Here is a 22020-nt window from a genome sequence, read left to right on the forward strand (position 1 = left end):
AAGGTGTTTTTTTTTCTTGATTCAAATGATTAGTTAGCTTTAACTCAATCGTCTGCACAAGATACCAGTCTGAATCAAACAAGCAAAAGAAAAAAGACGAGGGGAATAGAAATGTACTTTCCTGTTTCAAAATTAAGAGAATAATGAAAATTATGAATGGTAATACAAAAAAATATTTGTTTGCCTTCAGAATCACTTCAAAGACTGTCTCTTTGATTTGTGTGAGCTGGATGGAGCCAAGCCAATTCTGTGTGAAGCCATTGAAGCCTACGTCAATGAGTGCCAAGACCGTGGGGTGAACATCGGACGCTGGAGAAATGAAACCTTCTGCCGTAAGTGTTGTTGTTGTGGATAAATGCATGGAGAAATTATTAATGCTGTTTGATTGGTTGATGGAAGAGTATAGTATATCCATAGCAGTATGGAGGCACATAGACACTCTATAAGACTCTTGGTCTAGGCATATGCCTTCACTCCTGTCCCATCGCTGAGTTCAGCTTCCTTTCCTCCCCTAGCTCTGAAGTGCTCCCCCAACAGCCACTATGAGCCATGTGCAGACCCCTGTCCGGAGACATGTAGTGGGAAACCTTCATCCTGCGGTGGGCCATGCTCTGAGGCCTGTGTATGTGATCCTGGCTATGTCCTGAGTGCCGGGAAGTGCGTCAAAAAGAATTCATGTGGCTGTAAACACAGCAATGGCCAATATTACGAGGTAAAGTAAAACTAATTCTGTTTAGCCATCAAGTGTATCGTGAATCTTTATGAGGAATGTTTAAGATAATTTTTAAACTATCTTAATAACTTCATTTCAGTATGGGAAGATGTTTTGCTCTGTCTCTCACTACTTCAAAAAACTGTTTGAAGGGTCAGATTTAGCTTAAAAGTTAAATGTAAAAAAGGTTTATATAAGGATAAGGGCTGGATTTTGTAATTTTCCTGTAATGAGTTGAGGTTAATTTTAGGGGCTAGACAATGAATTGTTTCAAGCAGGATCCTAAGAAGTACAGAAAGAAAGATGTATGTGCTTTGTATATTTTTCTGTTAATATGCTCTCCTCCTAAAATGCAAATATACAATGCAAAAACATAAAACTGCACATCATGCTACTCTATTGAACTGTCAGTTGTGTTAAACCATATCAGTTCTTCACTCACATCACTACAATTCAATACAATTTTACTGTTTGTCTGTGTTAGCCTGGAGAGGAGTTCTATGTGGAGAACTGTCTGCTGAAGTGTAGGTGTGATGCTCCATTTGTGACCTGTTTTGCCGCTGACTGCCCTGCAATGCAAGAGTGTAAACTCCAGGATGGAGTGCTGGGATGCTATCCCACTGGTAGGTTTACACCCAATGCACCATTAGCAAAGTGATAACTAAGCTAAATACAAAATCAATCTAAGCTAGTTGAACCAGGGCAACCCAGACGTGGTTTTATTGTCAATAACAGTCTAACGTTTTGCATATGCATACTTTGCTAAAACAAATTCTATTGATTTTTCTTTCTGACAATTTCAATTTCAAAGCATGTGTTTTGATTATCAAAAGAAAAACAGTTGGATGTATCTATAAGTTGTATATCTAAAAGGTCAAAAGCAGTGAAAGTGAAATTGTATTCAATCATTGTTTAATAAAGCATAATATACATATATCATGGCCTGCAAAGCTGAAAAACAAACTAGAGAGAATTCAAGTAATCCATTGACCAAATAAAAAAAATATATAGATCTCAAGATATATGTTTTCATTGAAATCTATTCATGTTCAATTTAAAGCCCCGCCAACAACACCTCTTCCACCGATAACATCTCCAAAACCAACTACCCCTAAACCCCCCACTCATGGACCATCTACCCCCAAACCTCCCACTCCAGGACCAACTACTCCCAAACCACCAAGTATGAAAATATTTTTATCAGAGTTTGGTTTTGGTTATCAATATTTCCTTTCATTTGTGTATTTTCTCAATTTTTCGTATCAACCAATTTCTTTGTTTCCGCCGAACAGAATGCCCTCCTGATGCAGAGTATATAGAGTGTGGCCCATCTTGTGTACCTACCTGTATGAAACCCTCCACCAACTGTTCTGGCCCCTGTATCAGTGGCTGCTTCTGCAAACCAGGGTTTGTCTTCAAAGGAGGGCGCTGTGTGCCATTGGAGAAATGTGGTTGTCTGGATGACAAGAATAACTATTATGAGGTTAGCTTTCCTAGTTACTATTCTCAATATGCATATATCCCTTCATAGTGTAAATATTTATTGGCAAGCCAGTACACAACACAATGGTTATACTGTGTGGTTCTAATGAAATATAGTACATTGTTGATCCCATGTTCAATGTTGTTTCAGCCTGGCGAGATTGTACTTGGTGATGGCTGCTCAAAGCTGTGTCGCTGTGCAGGGAACTACACTTTGGAATGTGTTGATAACTCCTGTGACCCCACTGAAGAATGTCGCGAAGTTAGTGGTGTTGCAGGCTGCTATCCTAAAGGTAATAATGTCTAGTAAGTTGGTAAAGAAATTGGACCAGGAACTGGTATTAGCAGCTTGAAAAGATATAGACACATGCAAAGGCAAAGGTGTTTAGAATTGTTCCTAATGGCCAAACTTAAAGTTAGAAAGTCTGTCTTCGTAGAGAGTGGCAATATTATATTAATTTTTGAAATGTAGGTAAAATGGACCCTTCTGGATATGTGTTCCTTCAAGCATTTTTTTTGTGTCGCACTTGGTTGTACACACTAAATGTAATAGCAGAAGTTTTTAGAAGCATGAAAAAAAGCATGGGAGATCGGGAGCTAATTTAAACCATGCCTTTTTAATCTGCGCTGCTGGTCAATTCCCTTGTAAAGTAAGCATGTGTGTAGGATTTGTTTTACTTTACTGAAAGCTCTTCTTTTTAGTTCAGTTCAGTTTTTGTTGTGGGGGGAAAGATGACTTTAAACTCTGCAGGACCTTGCAAAAAGAATTAGCTAGAAATGTTAGTTACATATTGCAGTATAAGTGAGAATGTTGACTCAACCACTTGTGCTACTGTTAAACTATATTTTAGTATTCACTATTTCTCTGTCACTCCTAATTATGACCACAACAACTACAGTACATCAAGAGTTATGTGTCTTGGTTCTAACTATGATAGATAACAACCCCAGATAAAAGATAATTTGGTCTCAGGTGATCTGTTGCCACTATCTATCTATCTACTGTACTCTAATGTGATGTTGGTTGAGCCTTGGCCTCTTTATATTTAAAACATTCTAAACTTAAATTTCTCTTTTTTTATTCTCTCAGGTACATCCACATGCATAGCCTCTGGTGACCCCCACTACACCACCTTTGACAAACGCAAGTACAACTTCATGGGCAACTGCACTTATTTGATGTCAAAACCCTGCAATGCAACATCTCTGCCATACTATGAGGTCCATGCCGACAATGAAAACAGACATAACAGGCTCACCATCTCCTATATAAAGGCTGTGCATGTTTATGTACATATGCTGAAGATCTCCATCCTCAAGGGTGGCACTGTGCAGGTATGTAATGAAGGGGGAACTATGCCATATCTACAAAAGTAGTTGTTCAGAAAGTGTTAGATTTTATGCAGAAATGCAAATTTTCAGTTCATTAACCAATCATTTTCACGTAATTTTCTTTTTCTGTATCCTCAGTAATCATTCTTCATGTTATTTGCTCCTGCCTTCCCCGTACAGATAAATGGGACCAAAGTAAATCTGCCAGTGACTCCAGTCCCCAGTGTCTCTGTATTCAAGTCAGGAAAGCATTACACTGTGTCCATGAACTTTGGTGTGACTGTCCGCTATGATGGAAACCACTTCATGGACATCAAAGTGATCAAAGAGTGAGTGAAAACAGAAATGGTTCTGTTACTAGAGATTGTCATACTAGATGTTTTCTTACACCAGGCCTAAACTGAATCCTAATTGTATTGGATATTTTGCACCTATCTGAAAGTAAAGTCTACTAATAAGTGGAAATACCAAAACTTGGTTTGAATGAAAACTAATTTTGCTTTTGAACATGTAGAGGTTTTCAGATGTAGCTCTAACTGAATTGTTGATCTTATTTTAGAAAATGTTATTTTTTTGTTATCTAGCTATCAGAACATACTGTGTGGGCTGTGTGGAGATTACGATAAAGATGCCAAGGATGATTTCCGTAAACCAGATGGATTATTGACCAACAATGCCAATGAGTTTGGACACAGCTGGAACACTGATCCAATGTGAGTAGCATACATTAATGATTTTGCCAAAACTCTTTACACACTGATGGGTGTTTATTTCATCACTTAATACAGCCTAATTTAATATGATTTTTAACTATATAATGACTCAATACAATATTTTTATCATGTATTTGTCTTTTATAAGTTTATGTAACTTAGAACATATGGTATCACTTAAAATAAGTTATCTGTTCAAGAAAGGAATGTGTAGTGCTCTGTCCTATATTCTGCCATTCTATACCATGTAAGGTGCGTCTGATTTTGTTTTGGGGCAGACTTGGGGTTTTGATCTGGTTCTATCTTGAGTTTGAGTATGTGTTAATGAACCAGGCTTTACTAAGAATCAAGTTGTTGGTCTGATCGATTTCACCTTCAACGGATCCTAGAGAACAGAATCGAGTACAGATCAATTAGCCCTTCATTGAAATAACAAGGTACAAACACTTAGTAACCAACTCACACAATGCTCCTACTGACTGTCTGTGTTCACAGGTGTAATAAGAAACCCAACACCACCATTCCTGATTGTGACGATGATGAGCAGGATTTGTATGAGAGCTCTGGATACTGTGGCATCTTGCTGGACAAAAGGGGTCCCTTCGCTGTGTGCCACCCCAAAGTCAACCCTAATGTAAGGCAAATTAACACAATGCAATACCATCTATGACCACTGGGGCACACACAAAGTTCTAAAATAAGAAAACGGCACCAGGCATAGCAGCAGGCAGTTTTCTACTGATTGCAATGGTCATGCCAGTAGGGCTCCGCTGTTGGTCCCCACTGGAAAAATTGGTGCCCACAGTGTGAATGTAAGGTGAAGGGCCTCACTAGGATAGAAAAACAAACACCCCCCCCCCACACACACACACACACACACACACATACACCACACATATATATATGTGTGTATATATATGTTATATGTGTAATACGATATATGTGTAATACAGTACACACACATATAAAGTAATTAGTTGTTTCACTCACCGCTGCGGCAGACCCTACGCGAGGACCACCTTTTGGAGAACTGCATGTGTGTGTTAGAGATTTGTACAATGTGGTTAGTGAAGAAGTAATTTTCGATTGCCATGTTTGTGACAAACCATGTGTGTTAATTGACAATAAAGGACTTAACTCTCTAAATGTCCTTAGAATAATGATCTGGTGCTCAGACTGAGCAAGTAGTTACAGAGCCATTATTGAGTTATAGCAAATTGAGTTTGTGTGGTTTTGCAGTCAACTCTGGAAAATGTGTAGAAAGTGTTACTAGATTCCCACTGTATGTAGCTAGATTTGATTTAGTTTAATAATAAGGTTTTGCCAAACCACCCCCTTAAACCATTATTTATTAAGGTGCTGGCCAAGATTGTAAAAAGGTTACGCATCTTGATAGGTGTTTTTTTTATTTCTTGATTTAAATGATTAGTTAGCTTTAACTCAATCGTCTGCACAAGATACCAGTCTGAATCAAACAAGCAAAAGAATGAAATATGAAGGGAATAGAAATGTACTTTCCTGTTTCAAAATGAAGAGAATAATGAGAATTATGAATTGTAATACAAAAAAATATTTGTTTGCCTTCAGAATTACTTCAAAGACTGTCTCTTTGATCTGTGTGAGCTGGATGGAGCCAAGCCAATTCTGTGTGAAGCCATTGAAGCCTACGTCAATGAGTGCCAAGACCGTGGGGTGAACATCGGACGCTGGAGAAATGAAACCTTCTGCCGTAAGTGTTGTTGTTGTGGATAAATGCATGGAGAAATGATTGATGCTGTTTGATTGGTTGATGGAAGAGTGTAGTATATCCATAGCAATATGGTGGCACATAGACCTTCTATAAGACTCTTGGTCTAGGCATATGCCTTCACTCCTGTCCCATCGCTGAGTTCAGCTCTTCCTTTCCTCCCCTAGCTCTGAAGTGCTCCCCCAACAGCCACTATGAGCCATGTGCAGACCCCTGTCCGGAGACATGTAGTGGGAAACCTTCATCCTGCGGTGGGCCATGCTCTGAGGCCTGTGTATGTGATCCTGGCTATGTCCTGAGTGCCGGGAAGTGCGTCAAAAAGAATTCATGTGGCTGTAAACACAGCAATGGCCAATATTACGAGGTAAAGTAAAACTAATTCTGTTTAGCCATCAAGTGTATCGTGAATCTTTATGAGGAATGTTTAAGATAATTTTTAAACTATCTTAATAATTTAATTTCAGTATGGAATGATGTTTTGCTCTGTCTCTCACTACTTCAAAAAACTGTTTGAAGGGTCAGATTTAGCTTAAAAGTTAAATATAAAAAAAGGCTTATATAAGGATAAGGGCTGGATTTTGTAATTTTTCTGTAATGAGTTGAGGCTAATTTTAGGGGCTAGACAATGACTTGTTTCAAGCAGGATCCTAAGAAGTATAGAAAGAAAGATGTATGTGCTTTGTATATTTTTCTGTTAATATGCTCTCCTCCTAAAATGCAAATATACAATGCAAAAACATAAAACTGCACATCATGCTACTCCATTGAATTGTCAGTTGTGTTAAACCATATCAGTTCTTCACTCACATCACTACAATTCAATACAATTTTACTGTTTGTTTGTGTTAGCCTGGAGAGGAGTTCTATGTGGAGAACTGTCTGCTGAAGTGTAGGTGTGATGCTCCATTTGTGACCTGTTTTGCCGCTGACTGCCCTGCAATGCAAGAGTGTAAACTCCAGGATGGAGTGCTGGGATGCTATCCCACTGGTAGGTTTACACCCAATGCACCATTAGCCAAGTGATAACTAAGCTAAATACAAAATCTATCTAAGCTAGTTGAACCAGGGCAACCCAGACGTGGTTTTATTGTCAATAACAGTCTAACGTTTTGCATATGCATACTTTGCTAAAACAAATTCTATTGATTTTTCTTTCTGACAATTTCAATTTCAAAGCATGTGTTTTGATTATCAAAAGAAAAACAGTTGGATGTATCTATAAGTTGTATATCTAAAAGGTCAAAAGCAGTGAAAGTGAAATTGTATTCAATCATTGTTTAATAAAGCATAATATACATATATCATGGCCTGCAAAGCTGAAAAACAAACTAGAGAGAATTCAAGTAATCCATTGACCAAATAAAAAAAAAATATAGATCTCAAGATATATGTTTTCATTGAAATCTATTCATGTTCAATTTAAAGCCCCGCCAACAACACCTCTTCCACCGATAACATCTCCAAGACCAACTACCCCTAAACCCCCCACTCATGGACCATCTACCCCCAAACCTCCCACTCCAGGACCAACTACTCCCAAACCACCAAGTATGAAAATATTTGTATCAGAGTTTGGTTTTGGTTATCAATATTTCCTTTCATTTGTGTATTTTCTCAATTTTTCGTATCAACCAATTTCTTTGTTTCCGCCGAACAGAATGCCCTCCTGATGCAGAGTATATAGAGTGTGGCCCATCTTGTGTACCTACCTGTATGAAACCCTCCACCAACTGTTCTGGCCCCTGTATCAGTGGCTGTTTCTGCAAACCAGGGTTTGTCTTCAAAGGAGGGCGCTGTGTGCCATTGGAGAAATGTGGTTGTCTGGATGACAAGAATAACTATTATGAGGTTAGCTTTCCTAGTTACTATTCTCAATATGCATATATCCCTTCATAGTGTAAATATTTATTGGCAAGCCAGTACACAACACAATGGTTATACTGTGTGGTTCTAATGAAATATAGTACATTGTTGATCCCATGTTCAATGTTGTTTCAGCCTGGCGAGATTGTACTTGGTGATGGCTGCTCAAAGCTGTGTCGCTGTGCAGGGAACTACACTTTGGAATGTGTTGATAACTCCTGTGACTCCACTGAAGAATGTCGCGAAATTAGTGGTGTTGCAGGCTGCTATCCTAAAGGTAATAATGTCTAGTAAGTTGGTAAAGAAATTGGCCCAGGAACTGGTATTAGCGGCTTGAAAAGATATAGCCACATGGAAAGGCAAAGGTGTTTAGAATTGTTCCTAATGGCTAAACTTAAAGTTAGAAAGTCAGTCTTCATAGAGAGTGGCGACATTATATGAATTTTTGAAATGTGGGTAAAATGGACCCTTTTGGATATGTGTTCCTTGAAGCATTTTTTTGTGTCGCACTTGGTTGTACACACTAACTGTAATAGCAGAAGTTTTTAGAAGCATGAAAAAAAGAGCAAACGTTAGTTACATATTGCAGTATAAGTGAGAATGTTGACTCAACCACTTGTGCTACTGTTAAACTATATTTTAGCATTCACTGTTTCTCTGTCACTCCTAATTATGACCACAACAACTACAGTACATCAAGAGTTATGTGTCTTGGTTCTAACTATGATAGATAACAACCTCAGATAAAAGCTAATTTGGTCTCAGGTGATCTGTTGTCACTATCTACTGTACTCTAATGTGATATGGGTTGAGCCTTGGCTTCTTTATCTTTAAAACATTCTAAACTTAAGTTTCTCCTTTTTATTCTCTCAGGTACATCCACATGCATAGCCTCTGGTGACCCCCACTACACCACCTTTGACAAACGCAAGTACAACTTCATGGGCAACTGCACTTATTTGATGTCCAAACCCTGCAATGCAACATCTCTGCCATACTATGAGGTCCATGCCGACAATGAAAACAGACATAACAGGCTCACCATCTCCTATATAAAGGCTGTGCATGTTTATGTACATATGCTGAAGATCTCCATCCTCAAAGGTGGCACTGTGCAGGTATGTAATGAAGGGGGAACTATGCCATATCTACAAAAGTAGTTGTTAAGAAAGTGTTAGACTTTATGCAGAAATGCAAATTTTCAGTTCATTAACCAATCATTTTCACGTAATTTTCTTTTTCTGTATCCTCAGTAATCATTCTTCATGTTATTTGCTCCTGCCTTCCCCGTACAGATAAATGGAACCAAAGTAAATCTGCCAATGACTCCAGTCCCCAGTGTCTCTGTATTCAAGTCAGGAAAGCATTACACTGTGTCCATGAACTTTGGTGTGACTGTCCGCTATGATGGAAACCACTTCATGGACATCAAAGTGATCAAAGAGTGAGTGACAACTGAAATGATTCTGTTACTAGAGATTGTCATACTAGATGTTTTCTTACACCAAGCCCAAACCGAATCCTATTTGTATTGGACGTTTTGCACCTATCTGAAATTAAAGTCAACTAATAAGTGGTTTGAATGAAAACAAATCTTACTCTTGGATAAGGTGGAGAAGTTTGGACTAGCTCTAACTGGATTGTTGATCTTACTTTAGAAACTGTTCTTTTTTTGTTATCTAGCTATCAGAACATACTGTGTGGGCTGTGTGGAGATTACGATAAAGATGCCAAGGATGATTTCCGTAAACCAGATGGCTTATTGACCAACAATGCCAATGAGTTCGGACACAGCTGGAACACTGATCCAAAGTGAGTAGCATACATAAGCATACATTTATGATTTTACAACACTCTTAAAACACTCATGGGTGTTGTTTCATCACTAAATACAGCATCATTTAATAAGATTTTTAACTATATAATTACTCAATATATATTTTTATCGTGTATATATATTTTATAAGTTTATGTAACTTTTGTACCATTTCTGTATTTCTTACCCATGGTAAGTATGTATGGAGGGACTATAAGGTTCCCCCTGTTGAGCTGGAGAAAAGGAAAAAGAAGAACATATGGTATCACTTAAAACAAGTTATCTGTTCAAGAAAGGAATGTGTAGTGCTCTGTCCTATATTCTGCCTTTCTATACCATATAAAGTGGGTCTGATTTTGTTTTGGGGCAGACTTGGGGTTTTGATCTGGTTCTATCTTTAGTTTGAGTACGTGTTAATGAACCAGCCTTTACTAAGAATCAAGTTGTTGGTCTGATCGATTTCACCTTCAACGGATCCTAGAGAACAGAATCGAGTACAGATCAATTAGCCCTTCATTGAAATAACAATGTACAAACACTTAGTAACCAACTCACATAATGCTCCTACTGACTGTCTGTGTTCACAGGTGTAATAAGAAACCCAACACCACCATTCCTGATTGTGACGATGATGAGCAGGATTTGTATGAGAGCTCTGGATACTGTGGCATCTTGCTGGACAAAAGGGGTCCCTTCGCTGTGTGCCACCCCAAAGTCAACCCTAATGTAAGGCAAATTAACACAATGCAATACCATCTATGACCACTGGGGCACACACAAAGTTCTAAAACTAAGAAAACTGCACCAGGGATATCAGCAGGCAGTTTTCTACCGATTGCAATGGTCCCCACTGGAAAAATTGGTGCCCAGAGTGTGACTGTAAGGTGAAGGGCCTCACCAGGATAGAAAAACAAATGCCCCCCCCCTCCCCGACACACACACACACACACACACACACACACACACACACACACACATATATATACAGTATATATATATATATATATATATATATATATATATATGTTATATGTGTAATGCGATATATGTGTAATACAGTACACACATATACAAAGTTGTTAGTTGTTTCACCCACAGCTGTGGCAGACCCTACCCTTTTGGAGAACTGCATGTGTGTGTTAGAGATTTGTACAATGTGGTTAGTGAAGAAATAATTTTCGATTGCCATGTTATTGACAAACCATGTGTGTTATTGACAATAAAGGACTTAACTCTCTAAATGTACTTAGAATAATTACCTGGTGCTCAGACTGAGCAAGTAGTTACAGAGCCATTATTGAGTAATAGCAAATTGAGTTTGTGTGGTTTTGCAGTCAACTCTGAAAAATGTGTAGAAAGTGTTACTAGATTCCCACCGTATGTAGCTATATTTGATTTAGTTTAATAATAAAGTTTTGACAAACCACCCCTTAAACCATTATTTATTAAGGTGCTGGCCAAGATTGTAAAAAGGTTACGCATCTTGAAAGGTGTTTTTTTTTCTTGATTTAAATGATTAGTTAGCTTTAACTCAATCGTCTGCACAAGATACCAGTCTGAATCAAACAAGCAAAAGAAAAAAGACGAAGGGAATAGAAATGTACTTTCCTGTTTCAAAATGAAGAGAATAATGAGAATTATGAATGGTAATACAAAAAAATATTTGTTTGCCTTCAGAATCACTTCAAAGACTGTCTCTTTGATCTGTGTGAGCTGGATGGAGCCAAGCCAATTCTGTGTGAAGCCATTGAAGCCTACGTCAATGAGTGCCAAGACCGTGGGGTGAACATCGGACGCTGGAGAAATGAAACCTTCTGCCGTAAGTGTTGTTGTTGTGGATAAATGCATGGAGAAATTATTAATGCTGTTTGATTGGTTGATGGAAGAGTATAGTATATCCATAGCAGTATGGAGGCACATAGACACTCTATAAGACTCTTGGTCTAGGCATATGCCTTCACTCCTGTCCCATCGCTGAGTTCAGCTTCCTTTCCTCCCCTAGCTCTGAAGTGCTCCCCCAACAGCCACTATGAGCCATGTGCAGACCCCTGTCCGGAGACATGTAGTGGGAAACCTTCATCCTGCGGTGGGCCGTGCTCTGAGGCCTGTGTATGTGATCCTGGCTATGTCCTGAGTGCCGGGAAGTGCGTCAAAAAGAATTCATGTGGCTGTAAACACAGCAATGGCCAATATTACGAGGTAAAGTAAAACTAATTCTGTTTAGCCATCAAGTGTATCATGTGAATCTTTATGAGGAATGTTTAAGATAATTTTTAAACTATATTAATAACTTCATTTCAGTATGGGAAGATGTTTTGCTCTGTCTCTCACTACTTCAAAACACTGTTTGAAGGGTCAGATTTAGCTTAAAAGTTAAATATAAAAAAAGGTTTATATAAGGATAAGGGCTGGATTTTGTAATTTTCCTATAATGAGTTGAGGTTAATTTTAGGGGCTAGACAATGAATTGTTTCAAGCAGGATCCTAAGAAGTATAGAAAGAAAGATGTGTGTGCTTTGTATATTTTTCTGTTAATATGCTGTCCTCCTAAAATGCAAATATACAATGCAAAAACATAAAACTGCACATCATGCTACTCTATTGAACTGTCAGTTGTGTTAAACCATATCAGTTCTTCACTCACATCACTACAATTCAATACAACTTTACTGTTTGTCTGTGTTAGCCTGGAGAGGAGTTCTATGTGGAGAACTGTCTGCTGAAGTGTAGGTGTGATGCTCCATTTGTGACCTGTTTTGCCGCTGACTGCCCTGCAATGCAAGAGTGTAAACTCCAGGATGGAGTGCTGGGATGCTATCCCACTGGTAGGTTTACACCCAATGCACCATTAGCCAAGTGATAACTAAGCTAAATACAAAATCTACCAAAGCTAGTTGAACCAGGGCAACCCAGACGTGGTTTTATTGTCAATAACAGTCTAACGTTTTGCATATGCATACTTTGCTAAACAAATTCTATTGATTTTTCTTTCTGACAATTTCAATTTCAAAGCATGTGTTTTGATTATCAAAAGAAAAACAGTTGGATGTATCTATAAGTTGTATATCTAAAAGGTCAAAAGCAGTGAAAGTGAAATTGTATTCAATCATTGTTTAATAAAGCATAATATACATATAATATATCATGGCCTGCAAAGCTGAAAAACAGACCAGAGAGAATTCAAGTAATCCATTGACCAAATAAAAAATATGTATAGATCTCAAGATATATGTTTTCATTGAAATCTATTCATGTTCAATTTAAAGCCCCGCCAACAACACCTCTTCCACCGATAACATCTCCAAGACCAACTACCCCTAAACCCCCCACTCATGGACCATCTACCCCCAAACCTCCCACTGCTGGACCATCTACCCCCAAACCTCCCACTCCAGGACCAACTACTCCCAAACCACCAAGTATGAAAATGTTTTTATCAGAGTTTGGTTTTGGTTATCAATATTTCCTTTCATTTGTGTATTTTCTCAATTTTTCGTATCAACCAATTCCTTTGTTTCCGCCGTACAGAATGCCCTCCTGATGCAGACTATATAGAGTGTGGCCCATCTTGTGTACCTACCTGTATGAAACCCTCCACCAACTGTTCTGGCCCCTGTATCAGTGGCTGCTTCTGCAAACCAGGGTTTGTCTTCAAAGGAGGGCGCTGTGTGCCATTGGAGAAATGTGGTTGTCTGGATGACAAGAATAACTATTATGAGGTTAGCTTTCCTAGTTACTATTCTCAATATGCATATATCCCTTCATAGTGTAAATATTTATTGGCAAGCCAGTACACAACACAATGGTTATACTGTGTGGTTCTAATGAAATATAGTACATTTCTGATCCCATGTTCAATATTGTTTCAGCCTGGCGAGATTGTACTTGGTGATGGCTGCTCAAAGCTGTGTCGCTGTGCAGGGAACTACACTTTGGAATGTGTTGATAACTCCTGTGACTCCACTGAAGAATGTCGCGAAATTAGTGGTGTTGCAGGCTGCTATCCTAAAGGTAATAATGTCTAGTAAAGTGTCAAGAAATATGTCCAGGAACTAGTATTAGCAGCTTGAAAAGATATAAACACATGGAAAGGCAAATGTGTTTAGAATTGTACCTAATGACCAAACTTAAAGTTACAAAAGTCTGTCTTCATAGAGAGTGGCAAGATTAAATTATGTATTGAAATGCAGGTCACAATGGACACTTATGCTTTCCTTTGGACAAATTCATATGATGTATAATGTGATAGGGGCTGAGCTATGGCTTTTCTCATCTCAAAACAATCAAAACTAAAGTTGCTCCTTTGTGATTCTTTAAGGCACATCCACATGCATAGCCTCTGGTGACCCCCACTACACCACCTTTGACAAACGCAAGTACAACTTCATGGGCAACTGCACTTATTTGATGTCCAAACCCTGCAATGCAACATCTCTGCCATACTATGAGGTCCATGCCGACAATGAAAACAGATATAACAGGCCCACCATCTCCTATATAAAGGCTGTCCATGTTTATGTACATATGGTGAAGATCTCCATCCTCAAGGGTGGCACTGTGCAGGTATGTAATGAAGGGGGAACTATGCCATATCTACAAAAGTAGTTGTTAAGAAATTGTTAGATTTTATGCAGAAATGCACATTTTCAGTTCATTAACCAATCATTTTCACGTAATTTTCTTTTTCTGTATCCTCAGTAATCATTCTTCATGTTATTTGCTCCTGCCTTCCCCCTACAGATAAATGGGACCAAAGTAAATCTGCCAGTGACTCCAGTCCCCAGTGTCTCTGTATTCAAGTCAGGAAAGCATTACACTGTGTCCATGAACTTTGGTGTGACTGTTCGCTATGATGGAAACCACTTTATGGACATCAAAGTGATCAAAGAGTGAGTGAAAACAGAAATGATTCTGTTACTAGAGATTGTCACACTGGATGTTTTCTTACACCAAGCTTAAACTGAATCCTAATTGTATTGGATATTTTGCACCTATCTGAAATTAAAGTCTACTAATAAGTGGAAATACCAAAACTTGGTTTGAATGAAAACACATTTTGCTTTTGAACATGGTGTAGAGGTTTTCAGATGTAGCTCTAACTGAATTGTTGATCTTATTTTAGAAAATGTTGTTTTTTTGTTATCTAGCTATCAGAACATACTGTGTGGGCTGTGTGGAGATTACGATAAAGATGCAAAGGATGATTTCCGTAAACCAGATGGATTATTGACCAACAATGCCAATGAGTTCGGACACAGCTGGAACACTGATCCAATGTGAGTAGCATACATTAATGATTTTGCCAAAACTCTTTACACACTGATGGGTGTTTATTTCATCACTTAATACAGCCTCATTTAATATGATTTTTAACTATATAATGACTCAATACAATATTTTTATCATGTATTTATCTTTTATAAGTTTATGTAACTTAGAACATATGGTATCACTTAAAATAAGTTATCTGTTCAAGAAAGGAATGTGTAGTGCTCTGTCCTATATTCTGCCATTCTATACCATATAAGGTGGGTCTGATTTTGTTTTGGGGCAGACTTGGGGTTTTGATCTGGTTCTATCTTGAGTTTGAGTACGTGTTAATGAATCAGCCTTTACTAAGAATCAAGTTGTTGGTCTGATCGATTTCACCTTCAACGGATCCTAGAGAACAGAATCGAGTACAGATCAATTAGCCCTTCATCGAAATAGCAAGGTACAAACACTTAGTAACCAACTCACACAATGCTCCTACTGACTGTCTGTGTTCACAGGTGTAATAAGAAACCCAACACCACCATTCCTGATTGTGACGATGATGAGCAGGATTTGTATGAGAGCTCTGGATACTGTGGCATCTTGCTGGACAAAAGGGGTCCCTTCGCTGTGTGCCACCCCAAAGTCAACCCTAATGTAAGGCAAATTAACACAATGCAATACCATCTATGACCACTGGGGCACATACAAAGTTCTAAAATAAGAAAACGGCACCAGGCATATCAGCAGGCAGTTTTCTACTGATTGCAATGGTCATGCCAGTAGGGCTCCGCTTTTGGTCCCCACTGGAAAAATTGGTGCCCACAGTGTGAATGTAAGGTGAAGGGCCTCACCAGGACAGAAAAAAAAACACCCCCCCCCCCACACACACACACACACACACACACACACATATATATGTTATATGTGTAATACGATATATGTGTAATAAAGTACACACACATATAAAGTAATTAGTTGTTTCACTCACCGCTACGGCAGACCCTACACGAGGACCCCCTTTTGGAGAACTGCATGTGTGTGTTAGAGATTTGTACACTGTGGTTAGTGAAGAAGTAATTTTCGATTGCCATGTTTGTGACAAACCATGTGTGTTAATTGACAATAAAGGACTTAACTCTCTAAATGTCCTTAGAATAATGATCTGGTGCTCAGACTGAGCAAGTAGTTGCAGAGCCATTATTGAGTTATAGCAACTTGAGTTTGTGTGGTTTTGCAGTCAACTCTGGAAAATGTGTAGAAAGTGTTACTAGATTCCCACTGTATGTAGCTAGATTTGATTTAGTTTAATAATAAGGTTTTGACAAACCACCCCCTTAAACCATTATTTATTAAGGTGCTGGCCAAGATTGTAAAAAGGTTACGCATCTTGATAGGTGTTTTTTTTTTTTCTTGATTCAAATGATTAGTTAGCTTTAACTCAATCGTCTGCACAAGATACCAGTCTGAATCAAACAAGCAAAAGAAAAAAGACGAGGGGAATAGAAATGTACTTTCCTGTTTCAAAATGAAGAGAATAATGAGAATTATGAATGGTAATACAAAAAAATATTTGTTTGCCTTCAGAATCACTTCAAAGACTGTCTCTTTGATCTGTGTGAGCTGGATGGAGCCAAGCCAATTCTGTGTGAAGCCATTGAAGCCTACGTCAATGAGTGCCAAGACCGTGGGGTGAACATCGGACGCTGGAGAAATGAAACCTTCTGCCGTAAGTGTTGTTGTTGTGGATAAATGCATGGAGAAATTATTAATGCTGTTTGATTGGTTGATGGAAGAGTATAGTATATCCATAGCAGTATGGAGGCACATAGACACTCTATAAGACTCTTGGTCTAGGCATATGCCTTCACTCCTGTCCCATCGCTGAGTTCAGCTTCCTTTCCTCCCCTAGCTCTGAAGTGCTCCCCCAACAGCCACTATGAGCCATGTGCAGACCCGTGTCCGGAGACATGTAGTGGGAAACCTTCAGCCTGCAGTGGGCCATGCTCTGAGGCCTGTGTATGTGATCCTGGCTATGTCCTGAGTGCCGGGAAGTGCGTCAAAAAGAATTCATGTGGCTGTAAATACACCAATGGCCAATATTATGAGGTATAGTAAAAAAAAAAATCCGATAAGCCATCAAGTGTATCATGTAGTCTTTCACTACTTTAAAGGACTGTTTGAAGGGTCAGACTTGACTTAAAAGTTAAGGATAAAAACAGGTTTAGGTAAGAGTAAGGGCTTGGTTTACACATTTTCCTGTAATGAGTTAAGGTTAATGTTAGTGGCTAGACAATGAATTATGTCAAGCAGTATCCCAAGAAGTATAGAAAGAAAAATGTATGTGCTTTGTATATTTTTCTGTTAATATGCTGTCCTCCTAAAATGCTAATTTAAAATGCAAAAGCATTAAACTGCTCAGCATTAAACTGCTCATCATTGAATTGTCAGTTATGTTAAACCGTATTAATTCTTCACTCACAAAACTACAATTCAATACAACTTTCTGTGTGTGTGTGTGTGTGTGTGTGTGTGTGTGTGTGTGTGTGTGTGTGTGTGTGTGTGTGTGTGTGTGTGTGTGTGTGTGTGTGTGTGTGTGTGTGTGTGTGTGTGTGTGTGTGTGTGTGTGTGTGTGTGTGTGTGTGTGTGTGTGTGTGTGTGTGTCAGCCTGGAGAGGAGTTCTATGTGGAGAACTGTCTGCTGAAGTGTAGGTGTGATGCTCCATTTGTGACCTGTTTTGCCGCTGACTGCCCCACACTGCAAGAGTGTAAGCTCCAGGATGGAGTGCTGGGATGCTATCCCATTGGTAGGTTTACTTCCACTGCACCACTAGCCAAGTGATAACTAAACTAAATACAAAATCTATCTAAGCTAGTTGGACCAGGGCAACCCAGAAGTGGTTTCATTGTCAATTACAGTCTTAAAGTCTATTGATGCTTCTTCCTGACAATTTCTCTTTCTAAGGATTTGTTTTGATTATCAAAAGAAAAACAGTTGGATGGATCTGCAGGCTTATATCTAAAAGGTTAAAAGTGAAAGAGGACTGAACTGTTATTCAATCATTGGTTTTTAAAGCATAATATACATATAATAGGTCATGGCCTGCAAAGGTAAGAAACGAACCAGAGAAAATTCAATTTACTCTCAGAAATATTACCGATCAGAAATATGTGTCAATGAAATGTGTTTTCATTAAAAGTTATTTATTTTTAATTTAAAGCCACAACAACACCTTTACCACCAACTCCTGGGTCAACAACTGCCAGACCCCCCACTGCTGGACCATCTACCCCCAAACCTCCAACTCACGGACCATCTACCCCCAAACCTCCCACTCATGGACCGACTACACCCAAACCAACAACAGCCAAACCACCAAGTATGACATATCTTTATAAAAGTTTGATTTTGCTTTCAAATTATTCCTTTCGTTTGTGTATTTTCTAAATTTTCATATCAACCAATTCCTTTTTTCCGCTGTACAGATCCATGTCCTCCTGATGCAGAGTATATAGACTGTGGCCCAGCTTGTATCCCTACCTGTATGGAACCCTCCACCAACTGCTCTGGCTCCTGTATCAGTGGCTGCTTCTGCAAACCAGGGTTTGTCTTCAGAGGACGGCGCTGTGTGCCTTTGGAGAAATGTGGTTGTCTGGATGACAAGAATAACTATTATGAGGTTAGATGTCTTAGTTAATATTATAAATATGCATATATCCCTTCATAGTACAAATATTTAATGGCAAGACATTACACAACACAATGCTTGTACTATGTTGTTATAATGCCAAATAGTACACTCTTGATGGCATGTTCAATGTTGTTTCAGACTGGCGAGATTGTACTTGGTGATGGCTGCTCAAAGCTGTGTCGCTGTGCAGGGAACTACACTTTGGAATGTGTTGATAACTCCTGTGACTCCACTGAAGAATGTCGCGAAATTAGTGGTGTTGCAGGCTGCTATCCTAAAGGTAATAATGTCTAGTAAAGTGTCAATAAATATGTCCAGGAACTAGTATTAGCAGCTTGAAAAGATATAAACACATGGAAAGGCAAATGTGTTTAGAATTGTACCTAATGACCAAACTTAAAGTTAGAAAAGTCTGTCTTCATAGAGAGTGGCAAGATTTAATTATTTATTGAAATGCAGGTCACAATGGACACTTATGCTTTCCTTTGGACAAATTCATATGATGTATAATGTGATTGGGGTTGAGCTATGGCTTGTCTCATCTCAAAACAATCAAAACTAAAGTTGCTCCTTTGTGATTCTTTAAGGCACATCCACATGCATAGCCTCTAGTGACCCCCACTACACCACCTTTGACAAACGCAAGTACGACTTCATGGGCAAATGCACTTACTTGATGTCCAAACCCTGCAATGCAACATCTCTGCCATACTATGAGGTCCATGCCGACAATGAAAACAGATATAACAGGCCCACCATCTCCTATATAAAGGCTGTGCATGTATATGTACATATGCTGAAGATCTCCATCCTCAAAGGTGGCACTGTGCAGGTATGTAATGAAGGGGGAACTGACACGATTGTTTAACAAACGGGGTGCCACAGTGACAACAATTATACTACTACCAAATCTATGACATACTGTATCTTAAAAATAGCTTGAATGTTTACAGAAAGGCACATTTTCAGTTTCAAAATAAGGATAACATACTTTTTACAGTGTACATTTCTATGCATCAATAATCTTCATATAATAATGCCATACATTTTTATGTTTCCTCAGTAATAATTGTTCATGTTATTTGCTCTTGCCTTCCCCCTACAGATAAATGGGACCAAAGTAAATCTGCCAGTGACTCCAGTCCCCAGTGTCTCTGTATTCAAATCAGGAAAGCTATATACTGTGTCCATGAACTTTGGTGTGACTGTCCGCTATGATGGAAACCACTTCATGGACATCAAAGTGATCAAAGAGTGAGTGACAACTGAAATGATGCTGTTGCAACAAAACTCAAACTTAAGTCTAATAATCATTGAAAATACCAAAACTTGTTTGGCATGATAACAAATCTTACTCTTGGATATGGTGGAGAAGTTTGGACTAGCTCTAACTGAATTGTTGATCTTACTATAGAAAATGTTCTTTTCTTGTTATCTAGCTATCAGAACGTACTGTGTGGGCTGTGTGGAGATTATGATGGAAATGCCAAGGATGATTTCCGTAAACCAGATGGATTATTGACCAACAATGCCAATGAGTTTGGTCACAGCTGGCTCACTGATCCAATGTGAGTAGCAAACATAAGCATACAATTTACATGTAGTCTAATACACTTTATGTACCATTTTTGTATTTCTTACCCATGGTAAGTATGTATGGACAGACTATAAGGTTTCCTCAGGTGAGCTGGAGAAAAGGAAAAATAAGAACATATGGGATCACTTAGAATAAGTTACGTCTTCAAGAAATGAGTTTGGTGTGTTTCTCGACTTATATTCTGCCGTTCTATAATATATAAGGTGGGGCTGCTTTTGTCTTGGGGCGAACTTTGGTTTGTTCTTTGGTTCTATCTTGAGCTTGACTACGTGTAAATTAGCAAGCCTTTAATTGAATAAACTTGTTGGGCTGATAGATTTCCCCTTCAACAGATCCTATAGAACAGAATCGAGTACAGATCAATAAGACCTTCATTGTAATAACAAAGTACAAAAAATTACTAACCAACTCACGCAACTCTCTTGCTGACTGTCTGTGTTCACAGGTGTAATAAGAAACCCAACACCACCATTCCAGGTTGTGAAACTGATGAGCAGGATTTGTATGAGAGCTCTGGATACTGTGGCATCATGCTGGACACAAAGGGTCCCTTCGCTGTGTGCCACCCCAAAGTCAACCCTAATGTAAGGCAACAAGCACAACACAATACCATCTATGACCACAGGGGCACACAAAGTAGTAAAAAATAAAGTTACATTTTTTTTTCAAAGACAACTGCACTACTCATATCAGCAGGCAGTCTTCTTCTTATTGCAATGCTCTTGCCTCTGGGGCCCAGGGGTCAGTCCCTGTCGGAAGAATTGGTCCCCATAGTGTGAAAGTTATGTCAGGAGATGGGCCTCACTGGGATAGAAAAACAAACACACACACACACACACATCTACAATCATATGAAAAAGTTTGGGAACCCCTCTCAGCCGGCATTATAATTGACTCTGCTTTCACAAAAAAAATATAAAAGTGGTATGTCTTTAATTTACCAGGAACAGCTAAGTACTGGGATCTTTTCCAAACAAAGATTTTTTGAAAAGCAGTATTTGGTTGTATGAAATAAAATAAAATGTGAAAAACTGGCTGTGCAAAAATATGGGTACCCTTGTGGTTTTGTTGATTTGAATGCCTGTAACAGCATGTAAAACTGATGAATTTAAACACAAAGTTGGTTGGATTATGTTGTTAAGCCTTGAACCTCATAGAAATGTCTGTTTAATCATGAGAAAATTTATTTTAGGTGCCTAAATGCAAGTTGCACTTCTCTTTGACTCTCTGCTGAAGTGAGACAGAATGGGATCATCACAACTGCTCCCAAAAGATCTTAAAAACAAAGATTATTCATTGTCATGGTTTAGGGGAAGGCTACAAGAAGCTTTCCCAAAGGTTTCAATTGTCAATTTCTACTGTAAGGAACGTTGTCAGGGAATGGAAGGACACAGGCACAGTTGCAGTTAATCCCAGGTCTAGCAGACCAAGAAAAGTACAAGAGCGGCATATGCGGCGGATTGTGAGAATGGTTGCACACAACCCAAAGATCACCTCCAAAGACCTGCAAGAACATCTGGCTACAGATTGTGTATCTGTACATGGTTCAACAATTCAGTGCAATTTGCACCAAAACATCTGTATGGCCGGGTGATGAGAAGGAAGCCCTTTCTGCGCCCACGCCACAGATACAGTTGCATGGAGTATGCAAAAGCTCATTTAGACAAGCCAGATTCATATTGGAAGAAAATGCTTTGGACTGATGAGACAAAAATTAAGTTATTTGGTCTTTCTAAAAAGCAGATGTTTTGGTGCAAATTGCGCTGAATTGTTGAACGATGTACAGATACACAATCTGCAGCCAGATGTTCTTG

The 22020-nt window shown here is 38.8% G+C and overlaps 2 protein-coding genes across 2 annotated transcripts in view; both read left to right on the plus strand.

The window, feature by feature from the left end:
* The window catches only part of zanl (zonadhesin, like), a gene marked incomplete at both ends in the record, with an annotated part of 53782 nt that overhangs the window by 11696 nt on the left and 20066 nt on the right, over positions 1-22020 (plus strand). Inside the window, 31 exons of the mRNA XM_080052400.1 lie at positions 191-332; positions 516-712; positions 1197-1335; positions 1773-1895; positions 2005-2195; positions 2346-2487; positions 3285-3529; positions 3707-3855; positions 4111-4239; positions 4735-4873; positions 5827-5968; positions 6154-6350; positions 6836-6974; positions 7412-7534; positions 7644-7834; positions 7985-8126; positions 8723-8967; positions 9145-9293; positions 9533-9661; positions 10253-10391; positions 11343-11484; positions 11668-11864; positions 12352-12490; positions 12932-13084; positions 18208-18297; positions 18404-18597; positions 18748-18889; positions 19197-19441; positions 19715-19863; positions 20049-20177; positions 20652-20790. Coding sequence (XP_079908526.1) covers positions 191-332; positions 516-712; positions 1197-1335; positions 1773-1895; positions 2005-2195; positions 2346-2487; positions 3285-3529; positions 3707-3855; positions 4111-4239; positions 4735-4873; positions 5827-5968; positions 6154-6350; positions 6836-6974; positions 7412-7534; positions 7644-7834; positions 7985-8126; positions 8723-8967; positions 9145-9293; positions 9533-9661; positions 10253-10391; positions 11343-11484; positions 11668-11864; positions 12352-12490; positions 12932-13084; positions 18208-18297; positions 18404-18597; positions 18748-18889; positions 19197-19441; positions 19715-19863; positions 20049-20177; positions 20652-20790 — 4911 coding nt within the window. The remainder of the gene's footprint in view (positions 1-190; positions 333-515; positions 713-1196; positions 1336-1772; positions 1896-2004; positions 2196-2345; positions 2488-3284; positions 3530-3706; positions 3856-4110; positions 4240-4734; positions 4874-5826; positions 5969-6153; positions 6351-6835; positions 6975-7411; positions 7535-7643; positions 7835-7984; positions 8127-8722; positions 8968-9144; positions 9294-9532; positions 9662-10252; positions 10392-11342; positions 11485-11667; positions 11865-12351; positions 12491-12931; positions 13085-18207; positions 18298-18403; positions 18598-18747; positions 18890-19196; positions 19442-19714; positions 19864-20048; positions 20178-20651; positions 20791-22020) is intronic.
* LOC307269410 (zonadhesin-like) lies at positions 13093-17759 on the plus strand (the record flags this gene model as incomplete). The annotated part of the gene is made up of 10 exons (XM_080052376.1): positions 13093-13111; positions 13194-13384; positions 13535-13676; positions 13984-14228; positions 14406-14554; positions 14813-14941; positions 15437-15575; positions 16506-16647; positions 16831-17027; positions 17586-17759. 10 exons carry the CDS (start codon positions 13093-13095, stop codon positions 17757-17759), a joined length of 1527 nt encoding a protein of 508 aa, XP_079908502.1.

The sequence above is a fragment of the Ammodytes marinus genome (assembly GCF_949987685.1).
Source record: "Ammodytes marinus genome assembly, chromosome: 23".
Taxonomy (NCBI): domain Eukaryota; kingdom Metazoa; phylum Chordata; class Actinopteri; order Uranoscopiformes; family Ammodytidae; genus Ammodytes; species Ammodytes marinus.